Below are 14428 nucleotides of genomic sequence, written 5' to 3' on the forward strand. Positions count from 1 at the left end.
GATATGAATGAGTGATGGTACAGAACGGCATAGGCAAGATGCAGCAGATGGTACCGAGCACAGTATATACATATGAGATGAGCAGTGTAGGGTATGTAAACAAAGTGGCATAGTTTAAAGTGGCTAGTGATACACGTATTACATAAAGATGCAGTAGATGATAGAGTACAGTATATACATATACATATACATATACATATACATATGAGATGGATAATGTAGGGTATGTAAACATTATATTAAGTAGCATTGTTTAAAGTGGCTAGTGATATATTTTACATCAATTCCCATTATTAAAGTGGCTGGAGTTGAGTCAGTGTGTTGGCAGCAGCCACTCAATGTTAGTGGTGGCTGTTTAACAGTCTGATGGCCTTGAGATAGAAGCTGTTTTTCAGTCTCTCGGTCCCAGCTTTGATGCACCTGTACTGACCTCGCCTTCTGGATGATAGCGGGGTGAACAGGCAGTGGCTCGGGTGGTTGTTGTCCTTGATGATCTTTATGGCCTTCCTGTGACATCGGGTGGTGTAGGTGTCCTGGAGGGCAGGTACTTTGCCCCCGGTGATGCGTTGTGCAGACCTCACTACCCTATGGAGAGCCTTACGGTTGTGGGCGGAGCAGTTGCCGTACCAGGCGGTGATACAGCCCGACAGGATGCTTTTGATTGTGCATCTGTAGAAGTTTGTGAGTGTTTTTGGTGACAAGACGAATTTCTTCAGCCTCCTGAGGTTGAAGAGGCGCTGCTGCGCCTTCTTCACGATGCTGTCTGTGTGGGTGGACCAATTCAGTTTGTCTGTGATGTGTACGCCGAGGAACATAAAACTTACTACCCTCTCCACAACTGTCCCATCGATGTGGATAGGGGGGTGTTCCCTCTGCTGTTTCCTGAAGTCCACAATCATCTCCTTAGTTTTGTTGACGTTGAGTGTGAGGTTATTTTCCTGACACTACACTCCGAGGGCCCTCACCTCCTCCTTGTAGGCAGTCTCGTCGTTGTTGGTAATCAAGCCTACCACTGTAGTGTCGTCCGCAAACTTGATGATTGAGTTGGAGGCGTGCGTGGCCACGCAGTCGTGGGTGAACAGGGAGTACAGGAGAGGGCTCAGAACGCACCCTTGTGGGGCCCCAGTGTTGAGGATCAGCGGGGTGGAGATGTTGTTACCTACCCTCACCACCTGGGGGCGGCCCGTCAGGAAGTCCAGTACCCAGTTGCACAGGGCGGGGTCGAGACCCAGGGTCTCGAGCTTGATGACGAGTTTGGAGGGTACTATGGTGTTAAATGCTGAGCTGTAGTCGATGAACAGCATTCTCTCATAGGTATTCCTCTTGTCCAAATGGGTTAGGGCAGTGTGCAGTGTGGTTGAGATTGCATCGTCTGTGGACCTATTTGGGCGGTAAGCAAATTGGAGTGGGTCTAGGGTGTCAGGTAGGGTGGAGGTGATATGGTCCTTGACTAGTCTCTCAAAGCACTTCATGATGACGGTAGTCGTTTAGCTCAGCTACCTTAGCTTTCTTGGGAACAGGAACAATGGTGGCCCTCTTGAAGCATGTGGGAACAGCAGACTGGGATAAGGATTGACATGAATAGCGTTGAATTAGCAAAATAAACCAAGTTGAGTGACTGTTATTGTTTGTTAGCCATACTGTTACATATATAGCTAAGTTAATTAATCAAGGTAACATTAACACCTCTCCTCTTTTGTTGGCACTCTTTCCATTTCTCCACTGGGAGCCTGTGTGTTTGGAGTAAAAACATTTCAATAAATGAGTGGCCACTTCACGTGGTAGACCTCCAATTCCATGAAATAGAGTGACTTGCTGAAATCTAACGTAATTACTGTGGTGGCAGTTTGAGGTTGTAGGGTGTGTTTTAGTTGTAGACATGGGCCCCAGTGATACTGGTAGAAAAATGTTTGAATGCCGCAGAATATCTGAACGTCGTTGCCAATCAGATCAGACAATGAAGTTCAGATATTCTGTTGTATAAGGCTAGGCGTCCCGCTGGCGGGGCAACTTCCGGGGGAATCTGGAGGGCGCGCAATTCAAATAAATAATCAAACAAATTATGGATATTAAACATCTAAGTACATACAAGTGACGTTGTATTAGTTAATGTGACGACTGTTGCTCATCGAATGATTAAAGGTTTCTAATTGCGTGATTAAATTAATCAAGCAATTATTACCTCATTAACCTGGGGCACCATGGGAAAAATAGTTTTATTGAGTTTCTATTTCCCAAACTAACTCAAAGAATATCAGAATATCGATTTTACAACAGTCGCTAATCAACCAGTTACAGTGCCTTGCGAAAGTATTCGGCCCCCTTGAACTTTGCGACCTTTTGCCACATTTCAGGCTTCAAACATAAAGATATAAAACTGTATTTTTTTGTGAAGAATCAACAACAAGTGGGACACAATCATGAAGTGGAACGACATTTATTGGATGTTTCAAACTTTTTTAACAAATCAAAAACTGAAGAATTGGGCGTGCAAAATTATTCAGCCCCCTTAAGTTAATACTTTGTAGCGCCACCTTTTGCTGCGATTACAGCTGTAAGTCGCTTGGGGTATGTCTATCAGTTTTGCACATCGAGAGACTGACCTTTTTTCCCATTCCTCCTTGCAAAACAGCTCGAGCTCAGTGAGGTTGGATGGAGAGCATTTGTGAACAGTAGTTTTCAGTTCTTTCCACAGATTCTCGATTGGATTCAGGTCTGGACTTTGACTTGGCCATTCTAACACCTGGATATGTTTATTTTTGAACCATTCCATTGTAGATTTTGCTTTATGTTTTGGATCATTGTCTTGTTGGAAGACAAATCTCCGTCCCAGTCTCAGGTCTTTTGCAGACTCCATCAGGTTTTCTTCCAGAATGGTCCTGTATTTGGCTCCATCCATCTTCCCATCAATTTTAACCATCTTCCCTGTCCCTGCTGAAGAAAAGCAGGCCCAAACCATGATGCTGCCACCACCATGTTTGACAGTGGGGATGGTGTGTTCAGTGTGATGAGCTGTGTTGCTTTTACGCCAAACATAACGTTTTGCATTGTTGCCAAAAAGTTCAATTTTGGTTTCATCTGACCAGAGCACCTTCTTCCACATGTTTGGTGTGTCTCCCAGGTGGCTTGTAGCAAACTTTAAATGACACTTTTTATGGATATCTTTAAGAAATGGCTTTCTTCTTGCCACTCTTCCATAAAGGCCAGATTTGTGCAAGATACGACTGATTGTTTTCCTATGGACAGAGTCTCCCACCTCAGCTGTAGATCTCTGCAGTTCATCCAGAGTGATCATGGGCCTCTTGGCTGCATCTCTGATCAGTCTTCTCCTTGTATGAGCTGAAAGTTTAGAAGGACGGCCAGGTCTTGGTAGATTTGCAGTGGTCTGATACTCCTTCCATTTCAATATTATCGCTTGCACAGTGCTCCTTGGGATGTTTTAAGCTTGGGAAATCTTTTTGTATCCAAATCCGGCTTTAAACTTCTTCTCGGACCTGCCTGGTGTGTTCCTTGTTCTTCATGATGCTCTCTGCGCTTTTAACGGACCTCTGAGACTATCACAGTGCAGGTGAATTTATACGGAGACTTGATTACACACAGGTGGATTGTATTTATCATCATTAGTCATTTAGGTCAACATTGGATCCTTCAGAGATCCTCACTGAACTTCTGGAGAGAGTTTGCTGCACTGAAAGTAAAGGGGCTGAATAATTTTGCACGCCCAATTTTTCAGTTTTTGATTTGTTAAAAAAGTTTGAAATATCCAATAAATGTCGTTCCACTTCATGATTGTGTCCCACTTGTTGTTGATTCTTCACAAAAAAATACAGTTTTATATCTTTATGTTTGAAGCCTGAAATGTGGCAAAAGGTCGCAAAGTTCAAGGGGGCCGAATACTTTCGCAAGGCAGTGTACCTCTACAGTCTCGTTCTGAACATCGCATAATCTGGGAATCTGCACGGACCCGGGTCTCACCAATGATTTCGTACCACACCAATCTTAGTTGAGTATTTATTTACTAGAAAGCTAAAATGATGATAAAAAGATATACATACACAAAACACAGTCTATGATATTGGTTAGAACTTAGTATAACGGACCAACACACTATGGCGCGTGTCACCCAAAATGGGGATTTAAAAGAGAGAGAAAAAGAGAAAGTACACGAGATAAATATACAGTACATTTGGGTGCATTTGTCAGCTATGCTTATTTTAACCCTAGCCTTGCCCCAAACTGCCGCTCTTATGGGTCAGAATATAATGATGTAATTACGTGTGGGAGGTCTCAGATGGGAAGCTCCGCGTGGGTCGTTTAGGCTTCTCAATGACGCACTTCTCCGGCGCAACTCTCCTCACGATGTCAGTGTCCTTTTGGCTTAGTGGTCTGTTTCCTCGCCCTTGCTCTGGAAGGGGTCTTCTGAGGACAGACAGCTTTGTAGCTCAGAGCTCACAGCTTAGGAATCAAACAGTATAGATACCACGATTCGATGGAGAGTGGAGGCTAGATGGTCCGGCTTGAATTCCCCCGCTTAGACACAGCTACTCATCCGTAGCTTGGATAGAAAAAATATTTATTTGTTTTCAACCTTGTGTTGCGTTTTGGGTTCGTTGACTTTTTAGACCTTGGCTGCGGCTTGGGTCACTTAGTCTTATATGTTAATTCTTAACTCACAGGTCTTATACCCTCGGGTCAGAAGTGGGCGTAACCGCCTTTAGGGCAATTCTCTGTGTAACGGCTGTCTTCCTCTTACGAGGAGGAGTAGTAAGGATCGGAGGACCAATGCGCAGCGTGGTACCTGTTCATGCTCTTTATTAAAACAATCGAACACTGAAACAAAACAATAAACGACACGTGAAATAACCAACCGAAACAGTTCCGTGTGGAACACAGACACAGAAAATAAACACCCACGAAATACAAGGGCACCTGGCTCGATGCCCACTCTAGCCCGGCTGATACGAGGCTCTGCTATGTACCGCACCGGGCTATGACTGTGCGCCTCACGGCATAACACGGTGCCTGCCCGGTCCCTCTCTCTCCACGGTAAGCACGGGGAGTTGGCGCAGGTCTCCTACCTGACTTCGCCATGCCATTTTTGGGGCTGCCTCCTCATACCACCGCCTCTCGGATTTCGCTGCCTCCAGCTCAGCCTTGGGGCGGCGATATTCTCCAGCCTGTGCCCAGGGTCCCTTACCGTTCAGAATCTCCTCCCATGTCCAGGAGTCCTGATTGCTTTGGACATTTTCCACACAACGTACAATATATAAACATCAAACATATCCTAGGAAAGCTCTTACAGTTACAATGTTTTCGTAATAACGTCATCTATTAACTTTTAATAACAAAACAAAAATGACATACATTTCCATATTCCATCTATCGTCATGACCACCATTGTGGCTGATGGAAACCATTGTTCCAAAGTCCCTTTATTTCATGTTTAATGTTCTGAGGTTGGTTCTCCATAGTAACGGGACAAAGGAATGTTGTGTGTGGCCTAAGATTTACCATGGGTGTGAGGGGTCATAAAACCCCCACATCTTCATACCCCTAAATCTCTCCTCCTCTGTTGGGGTGAGAGATAAATTGTAGAGTTATGGTCTCCTGGAGCCTGACCTGATCAGGACAGTCATGACACAAGTGTCTTATATCGGTTAAAAGCTTAAATTCTTGTTAATCTATCTGCACTGTCCGATTTACAGTAGACATTACAGCTAAAGCATGCCATGCAATTGTTTGAGGACGGCGCCTCATATCAACATATTTTTCCACAGGCACTGTTTTCCTAAATTCACAAATAGCGATTAAATATTCACTTTCTTTTTGAAAATGTTCCTCTGATTTGTCATCCAAAGGGTCCCAGATATACCATGTAGTGTCGTTTTGTTAGATAAAATCCTTCTTTGTACCCCAAAAAGTCTGTTTAGTTGGCGCCATTGATTTGAGTAATCCACTCGTTCAACGTGCAGAGAAATTAATTTGAAAATCTACCCCTAAACTGTTTCAACAAGTCAAAATACGTTTCTATTTAATCCTCAGATACCCTAAAATGTAATTAAACTATAATGTTTAACACGGAAAGAAGTATGTTCAATAGGAAAATGATATTAGTAGGTGCGTATCCTCTTCATCTAATTTCCAAGTCTGTGTCCCTGTAGTAAAACTCATATTTCTTACTCATTTTGGAAGAAACAAGCCTGAAACCTTGAACAAAGACTACTGACGCCCAGCGGAAGCCATAGGAATTGCATACTGGGAGCTAGATTGAATTATTTCCCTATATGTTCCAATGGAAGAGCATGGTCTCTCAAAAAAAATATCTGGTTGTTTTTTCTTCTGATTTTCTCCTACCATATCTATTGTGTTATAGTCTCCTACATTATTTTAACATTTCTACAAACTTCAGAGTGTTTTCTTTCCAATGTTACCAATTATATGCATATCCTGGCATCAGGGCCTGAGCAACATGCAGTTTACTTTGGGCACGTCAGTTAGGAGGAAATTGAGAAAAATAGACCTTAGCCTTTGTTGTTTTACTATACTGAACAAAAATATAAACGGAACATGCAACAATTTCAACGATTTTACTGAGTTACAGTTCATATAAGGAAATTAGTCAATTGAAAAAAAAAATTATTCTGCTCTAATCTATGGATTTCACATGACTGGGCAGAGGAGCAGCCATGGGTGGGCCTGAGAGGGCATAGTCTCACCTAGCTGGGAGCCAGGCCCAGCCCATCAGAAGGAGTTTTTCCCCACAAAAGGGACTTTATTACAGACAGAAATAATCCTCAGTGGAGGTCCTGGGCTGGCGCGTGGTCTGCGGTTGTGAGGCTGGTTGGACGTACTGCCAAATTCTCTAAAAAGACATTGGAGGTGGTTTATGGTAGAAAAATGAACATTCAGTTCCCTGGCAACAGCTCTGGTGGACATTCCTGCAGTCAGCATGCCAAATGCACGCTCCCTCAACATCTGTAGAATTGTGTTGTGTGACAAAACTGCTCATGGCCTTTTGTTGTCCCCAGGAGAAGGTGCACCTGTGTGATGATCATGCTATTTAACCAACTTCTTGATATGCCACACCTTTCAGGTGGATGGATTATCTTGGCAAACAAACAAATTTGTGCACCAAATTCGTGAGAAATACGTTGTTTGTGCATAATGGAACATTTCTGGGATATTTTATTTCAGCTCATGAAACATGTTCCCAACACTTAACATGTTGCATTTTATACATATGTTTAGTATAGTATCTTTGGTCCCTATTTGTGCCATAAAAACACATTTCAAACAACAGTTTTTTCAAAATAATTATATAAAAACATTACAGAGTTATGTCAACATATATGTTTATTATTGTTGTGAAAGAATAAAAAGAAATCTTAAAATTGACAAGATAAATGCCTTATTTCACAAATACGTTACAACGTGTGTTTTCATCTACGACTCAGGTACGCTATACGCAATGAAAACTCTGTGTCATTTTTGAGGAGCCCTTGTATTCTCTCTGAAGAGCTGTGTGTGTTTCCTGGTATGCCATTACAGTCATCCAGGCTTGCAAAACGCCTTGGAAGATAGATGGTGCTTCAGGTCCCACTGGCTCTTCTCCGTCACTCCTTGGACCCTGTTGTCAGTTGTTAAAGTTGCCCTTCCACGGCGTTGCATTATTCCCCAGAGAACACATACAGCCCAGAGAGGATTATCTCTTTTCTGCCATGGCAATAATTGAACACATTGGCCACTATGTGTTCAACATCCACTGAAGTAGATGAGAAGTTTAATAGATAGTTTGGTAACCACAGCAACTACTGTAGCTAACAGACTTGCTAGTTTAGCTAACCAAACCATCAGTCCTAGCTTGCTATTATGAAAATCGTATTCAACAATACCAATTCTGTTTTCAATTCGACTTTTGCTTTCAAAAGCAGCTCATACAACACATGTAAAAATGAACTAGCCATTGAATTCTATCTCGCAAATATACCGTGCGTTATAGTGAAATAATGCAGGCTCTAGAATGCCCTTCAAGCCAATCAAAAAGGATTATTCAACAATGCCATGCTATAATAAAGCAATAAGGCTTGATGAGGTGTGGCATCCGACACAGCCCTTAGCCTCGGTATATTGGCCATATATCACAAATCCTGGGGTGCCTTATTGCTATTATAAACTGGTTACCAATGTAACTAGAGGAATAAATATACATGTTTTGTCATCCCCGTGGTACAGTAAGTATACTGTCTGATATACCACGGCTGTCAGCCAATCAGCATTCAGGGCTCGAACCACCCAGTTTATAATATAGAATAACCATATAGAATTACACACCTGTGTGTAAACAGAAGAACGCCACAAACATGACACTGAAAACAGACTGTCGGCTGCAACTGTTAAAATCGGTTAAAATGGTAAGTCTATATTTTACATTTGTGAGATTATTTTAATGTGATATGAAAGTAGAAGGATATATGTTTCTAGAACCGTACCGCAATTGAGAATCGATTCGTGTTTAGATGGACTATTTGGCTGTTTTGGCTTCCAGAGCCAATTCGCCTTTAAAACAGAACATGTCCTTGGACTATAAAGGAGTAACGTTAGGCTCCATTAGTCCATTATTGGGGCATCTAGCATAACAAGGGTGCTGTTGTTATTATTTACATTTTAGTCATTTAGACACTCTTATCCTTATACAGTAGTGAGTGCATACAGATTTATACTTTTTCGTACTGGTCCCCCCGTGGGAATCGAACCCACAACCCTGGTGTTGCAGGCACCATTCTCCACCAACTGAGCCGCACGAGTAAATGCCTCCCCAAATATCTTTAGCTTGGTTTAACAAATCTTTGGTTAGTTAAGTAAGCAGTATTACTTTGATTTTCATGTTTGATAAAAGCTTCTTGTGCGAGTCCTCCAGAGTGGCGCAGCAGTCTAATACTGCTAGAAGCGTCACTACATACCCGGGTTTGATCCCGGGCTGTATCACAACCTGCCGTGACTGTGAGTTCCGTAGGGTTGCGCACAATTTCCCCGGTTAGGGAAGGGTTTGGCCCGGGGGGGCTTTAACTAGGCTCATCGCGTCTTAGCAACTCTTTGTGGAGGGCCGGGCGCCTGCTGGCTGACTTCGGTTCTCAGGTGAATAGTGTTTCCTCCGAGACATTGGTGCGGCTGGCTTCCGGGTTAAGCGGGCGGGTGTTAAGAAGCGCGGTTTGGCTGGTCATGTTTCGGAGGACGCATTACTCGACCTTTGCCTCCCGAGCCCATTGGGGAGTTGCAGCGATGAGACAAGATCGAAAAAGGGGGTAAAATATACCAAAAAAAGAGTGATTGCTTACCTGTGCCACACCTCCTCTTGCCCTTTGACCTCCCCTTTTCTCTCCCTAGATCCGATACGGCTACACCCTTACTTCAGAAGGGGCTTGGTCTGGCTGGGATGCTCCCCCAGCAGCAGCAGTACCACCTGCCCCTAGGCCCCGTCCAGCTCCCTGTGCCCCCTCAGGGAGCCCTGAGAGAGATCTCCCTTGTTACTCTGTCGCATCAGCCAGGAGACCATCCAGGACGTCATCACACTCACTATGGAGATCTTCCAGATCACAAGAGCCACACAGGTAATATAATAGCGTGTTCATACATGATGCTTTTATATGATCTGTATTAATCCTTGTCTCATTTAAATGTCTGCTGTTAAGTTGACCACCATATCTGTCTTGAGTGGGGGGGGTTCATTAAAGAATGATGTACTGAGTTGTGCTCTCTGTCGGTCTCATCAAGCGTTTCCCCATAGAGATTCAATATACAGCAATACTGTTTATGCAATATAGTATTGAGCCTCATTCTGTGGTTGTCCCCCCTGTGTGTCAGCTGCCTAACGGGGTGACCCAGAGCCAGGCTGTGTATCAGGACCGCTTCGGGAAACTCCAGGAGCACCTCCATCCGCTGGCCCTGCTCCTCCGCAAGCTCCGCCTCCTCTATGAGCGCAGTGTGGAGATGACCTCTGACCTGCAGGAAGAACTCCCAGAGGTAGGGCTCAATTCAATTTCGGTCTATGTACAGCATCCCTCCATTACCCTTTCACTCCATTAACCCTGCCCAAGCGGTACTGGGCTGGCTTGGTTATGCATTCACCATAGTTGCTGGAACCCATGCTGGAATGGATCATGTCAAAATAAAATATCCTAGCCAGTCCTGTACGATTCGGGTCAGCCCTCTAGTGTGAATCAAGCACACGTTTGTCTTTCTGTCTATACACAAGCTCTTATCTGTTTTTCTGTCTATGTCACCTTTGACAATATTACTTGTCGTGCAGTTGTTTTGACGTGTGTCAGTGACGTGAGGAACTTAGTGTATATGTAGGAGAGGAGATGGAGCCCTGCGAGAGTGGAGCCCTGCAGTCCAGCTGTAAACCCGGAGAGACAAGAAGTGCTGGAGGTTTGTGACGGGTCCACTCCCCCTCTATGTCACTGATTTCAATATTGTTTGTTGAATGAAAACCAACAGCTAGTACATTTCATTGATTCTAATTGGGTTCTGTGTGTCATGGTCCCACCCACAAGAGGTAAGGCAGAAGAACTAGGAGATTAAGATTCTGGACCAGATGAGGAACTTGCTATGGGACGTCAATGCCTTGCTGACACTCAGGAAATAACATCACAGATGACCTCAACCCCTCCCGCCAACCCTCTCTCACTGCACTTCACAATGCCCTCCCACTAGGGGCCATGAGTTTTTCCTGACCCAGAAAACTCTAGGCCCTAGTACTTCCAACCATTGTTGTTCTGGTGTGAGATAGATCACCGGAAACTTCTACCTTTACAACTGAGTTAACTTTTTTAAAGTTTTTGTTGAATTTTTACCCCTTTTTCTCCCTAATTTCACGGTATCCAATTGTTAGTAGCTACTATCTTGTCTCATCACTACAACTCCCGTACGGGCTCGGGAGAGACGAAGGTTGAAAGTCATGCGTCCTCCGATACACAACCCAACCAAGCCGCACTGCTTCTTAACACAGAGCGCATCCAACCCGGAAGCCAGCCACAGGAAACACCGTGCACCTGGCAACCTTGGTTAGCGTGCACTGCTTATCTTTTTTTTTTTAACTACATATGTTTTCCTCAGCCTTTTTTGGGGCTGATAATCACTGACTCAGGACCAGCTAAATAAACTTGAATTCAGTGTTATGAAGTCCACTCAGTGCACAAGAGGCTGATCTAGTGTCAGTGCTTAACATCTGCCCTTATTCTTCGTGTTCCAACACTAGTGAGTGTCACCTGTGACCTGAGTTGAAGACAATGGGATCTCATCGTAAATTAGCCCACGGCAGCTATTTATCTCAGGTGTGCGTGTCTTAGCATCATTAATGCGATTTGCTTCCTGAGTGCTGGGCAACACACCTGTTTACCTTAAAGGTTGAGAACCTTGCATGCCGACTGCTGAGGAGTCCATTTTTGCACACTCTCGAAAGAAACCACAAGCAATAGGTGAGACTTTTTCCGCAAAATAAACACATTGTAAAAACACTGATTTTGTGAGAAATGTTTGCTTTGCCTTTGATACCTTGGAGGGTCGGGTGAATGCAGTCGAAGTAATGCTTTGTGACGTGAAAAGGTCTACATGCGAGTTGACTACCACCATTTGCACTTGGGAAATGTTTTTATTGGTCTTACAGTTACGTGATGCGAAATGAATCAATTGCTTTACAACTGTCCCAACTCCCAGATGTACTGCAGAAATGCACCAGCTGCAGTGCACTGCACCAGCAACTGTCCGTTTGGCGCCTTCCTTCGACATGAAATACTGTCCCCCTTCATTCAGACTACAATGGGAGTGGTTGACATCTTCAACAAGTGTTCATTCACCCATCCATTACCAACGGAGAACCAGTCACAAGAGACATTAGGCCTCGTCCATATTTTCCTCCTCAAATAGCGTGTTGTCTCAGACCCCTGGAGGCGGAGTCTAGCTCTATGCTTTAGGTCCCCTTTCTCCCTCTTTCATCATCAGATCAGTCCACCAGGGTCTGTCTGTCTGTCTGTCTGTCTACATTTAACCACCAGACCAGGCCTCCACACTGTATTCCTCTATCCGTCTGTTGGTCCGTCAGGCACGTTCCAGGTCCTTGTACTTCTTTCGCAGGACAGACACCTGGTCCTTGAAGAGCAGGGGGTCCAGGCGGAACTGGGAGTGGACCAGGGGCATGTATCCGAACCAGCTGGCGAAGCTGTTCACACACTCCTGCCTCTGGGCAAAGTGCTCCGGGTTGGCCCACGGAGCACTCATCTTCGTACCCTAGGAGGAGATAGGAAAAGAGGATATGGAGGAGAGAGAGAGAGAAAGAGGGCGAGTTTGAAACCAAGGTCGCCGTCGCACGCAAAGTGGCACATCACATCAATGTACAGACGGGATGAACAAATGGAATTATGGTTCTCTATACCGTAGATAATTACTGCCGACGCCATAACTCGATCTTATCTATAGGCTGATAAAGATATGTGGCTGATACGTATATTGCCGGTCAGAAAACTAGGAAACTGTTACAATTACCATGGCTAGTTGATCTCACGTCGGACACATAGGGTTGTTCAGTCTGATAGAGTAGGAAGGAATAACAGTCTGACAGTCTGATAGAGTAGGAAGGAATAACAGTCTGACAGTCTGATAGAGTAGGAAGGAATAACCTTGAGTCTGTGACGTACAGGCTGACATGCACTGTCTGTCTTTCTGGGACAATCTCATCTTCACTAAAATAGACTGGAGTAAAGGTATTGTCACGTTTAAAGAGACTTGTCATTCTTATCAGCAACTGTCAATTATTGGCAGTAGACATTTACAGGAAATGGTTTTGTTGAGGTTGTTCAACGACTTTCAGCCGAGGTCGTCTGAACATAAAGGCTTGCTCTTGATTAATATTGTGTGTTCTCACTGCAATAACATTAAATTTTATTCTGTGCCTGAGAGCGCAGAAAAGGTGATGTAACTCTGTCTAACCCTAGTTAAAAAGTGATTTAACTATCTTTGTTTTGGACACCAATACAACTGTCATGCTTTGATATTGAAAAGAAAAGAAAAACTCATAATGAGCACTCATTGATCAGATTCACCATCTATGGGTGTGGTCTCACCTGTGGGCTGGGCAGCTCATTGGTCAGATTCACCGTTGATGGGTGTGGCCTCACCTGTGGGCTGGGAAGCTCCTTGTACTGTTTCCTCTGGGCCACTTTGATTGGCGGCAGGTGGGTGACGGCGGAAACCAGGAAGTTCATGAGGATGTCCTCACAGTTGGAGGTGCGGTCCACCAGCGCCCGCAGGGAAGGGGGCAGGTAGTGGGAAAACAGGTAGTGATAGTACCTGATGGAGAGGAAATGGAAGGTTGAGAGACACCAAAGTGATCATTGAAGAGGGCAAAGAAATAGGTGATGTAGACAATGTATGTATCTACTTGTCAGATCTCGTCGGTTGGGGGTATTGATATTGAACTGTACACGAAGCATGGTAACGCAAGGGCATTAAGGGTCCCCATGCAGTAGTCACAGCCCATAGACCATCTGTTGAATGTTCTTAGTTTGTTGACTAGGTTCTATTGTGGGTCAGTAGATCTACTGCTCAGCTGTACATGATGTTACAGTCATAGAAACAGAATGCATAGAAAGGGCTTGGAACCTCTAACCCTGGCAATTTGACCGGTTGACTTGAATGGGGAGGCCGATTCTATGGTTACAGCACCTGTGGTAGAAGGCTGCCCCTGTCAGAACGATGGAGTACTCATTAGTCCACTTGGAGGTGTACCCCCACGCGTTCTTCACTGGGTCCCAGAAGTGACTCCTGGGGGGGTAGCCCACGATGCGCTCAGGAAAACTCATCCACACCAAGAAGGCAAAGTTCACCTGCGGGAAGAGTGAGTACAGTTAGATGGGTTAAGCGTGTGTCTGTGTGTGTTTTCTACCACAGTGTGTTGTTGCATAGGAAGGTCATACCTCACTGGTCAGCAAGACTGTATCTTCATCCAGACTCAGTACTGCTTCTGTCTCTATGGCCACGTTGGGCAGGAAACGACTGCTCGTCTGCAGAGAGAGAGAGAGAGAGAGAGAGAGATGGTCATTTACATTCCTTGTTAAGTTTGAATGTGGTTGGTTTGTGCGTTGGGAGAATGAAGGAATGACAGGGGACACTGTCTGCTCCCCTGAGGTCTGGTATGGGGAGAGAGAGGACGAGAGAGGACGAGTCAATGACAAAGGCAGTGACAAAGGAAGGTTACTCCCATAGATTCACGGTCAGAGGGGGTGGCAGAGAGATAAACAGACAGAGAGAGGCAGACAGGAATTACAGTGTGTCATTTTGCCACTCGTGGCTTGGGTTTGGTGACTCGTCATTGTCACTCACCTTCCTCCTACCGTCTGTCACAGTGAGGGGGACAGGCATGGGGGGCCATTTA

At 44.7% G+C, this 14428-nt stretch overlaps 1 protein-coding gene across 8 annotated transcripts in view; it reads right to left on the reverse strand.

Moving 5' to 3' along the window:
* Positions 1–11630: 11630 nt before the first annotated feature.
* The window catches only part of LOC110488385 (exostosin-1c), a 102631-nt gene continuing 99833 nt past the window's right edge, over positions 11631–14428 (reverse strand). For 4 of the 8 annotated variants that reach the window (XM_090228177.1, XM_090228178.1, XM_036970811.2 and 1 more), the window contains exons 8-12: positions 14377–14428; positions 13971–14057; positions 13720–13880; positions 13173–13344; positions 11631–12285 (exon numbers count right to left, since the gene is read on the reverse strand). The exon at positions 14377–14428 is cut by the window's right edge and continues 44 nt beyond it. In XM_090228177.1, the coding sequence (XP_090084303.1) occupies positions 12097–12285; positions 13173–13344; positions 13720–13880; positions 13971–14057; positions 14377–14428 (661 nt within the window). In that variant the 3' untranslated portion in view covers positions 11631–12096. Of the gene's footprint in view, positions 12286–13118; positions 13345–13719; positions 13881–13970; positions 14058–14376 lie in introns of all 8 variants that reach the window. The other 4 variants (XM_036970807.2, XM_036970808.2, XM_036970806.2 and 1 more) reach the window with 1 other exon arrangement.

This window comes from Oncorhynchus mykiss, chromosome 30 (genome assembly GCF_057628025.1).
Source record: "Oncorhynchus mykiss isolate SJ-2025 chromosome 30, ASM5762802v1, whole genome shotgun sequence".
Classification (NCBI taxonomy): domain Eukaryota; kingdom Metazoa; phylum Chordata; class Actinopteri; order Salmoniformes; family Salmonidae; genus Oncorhynchus; species Oncorhynchus mykiss.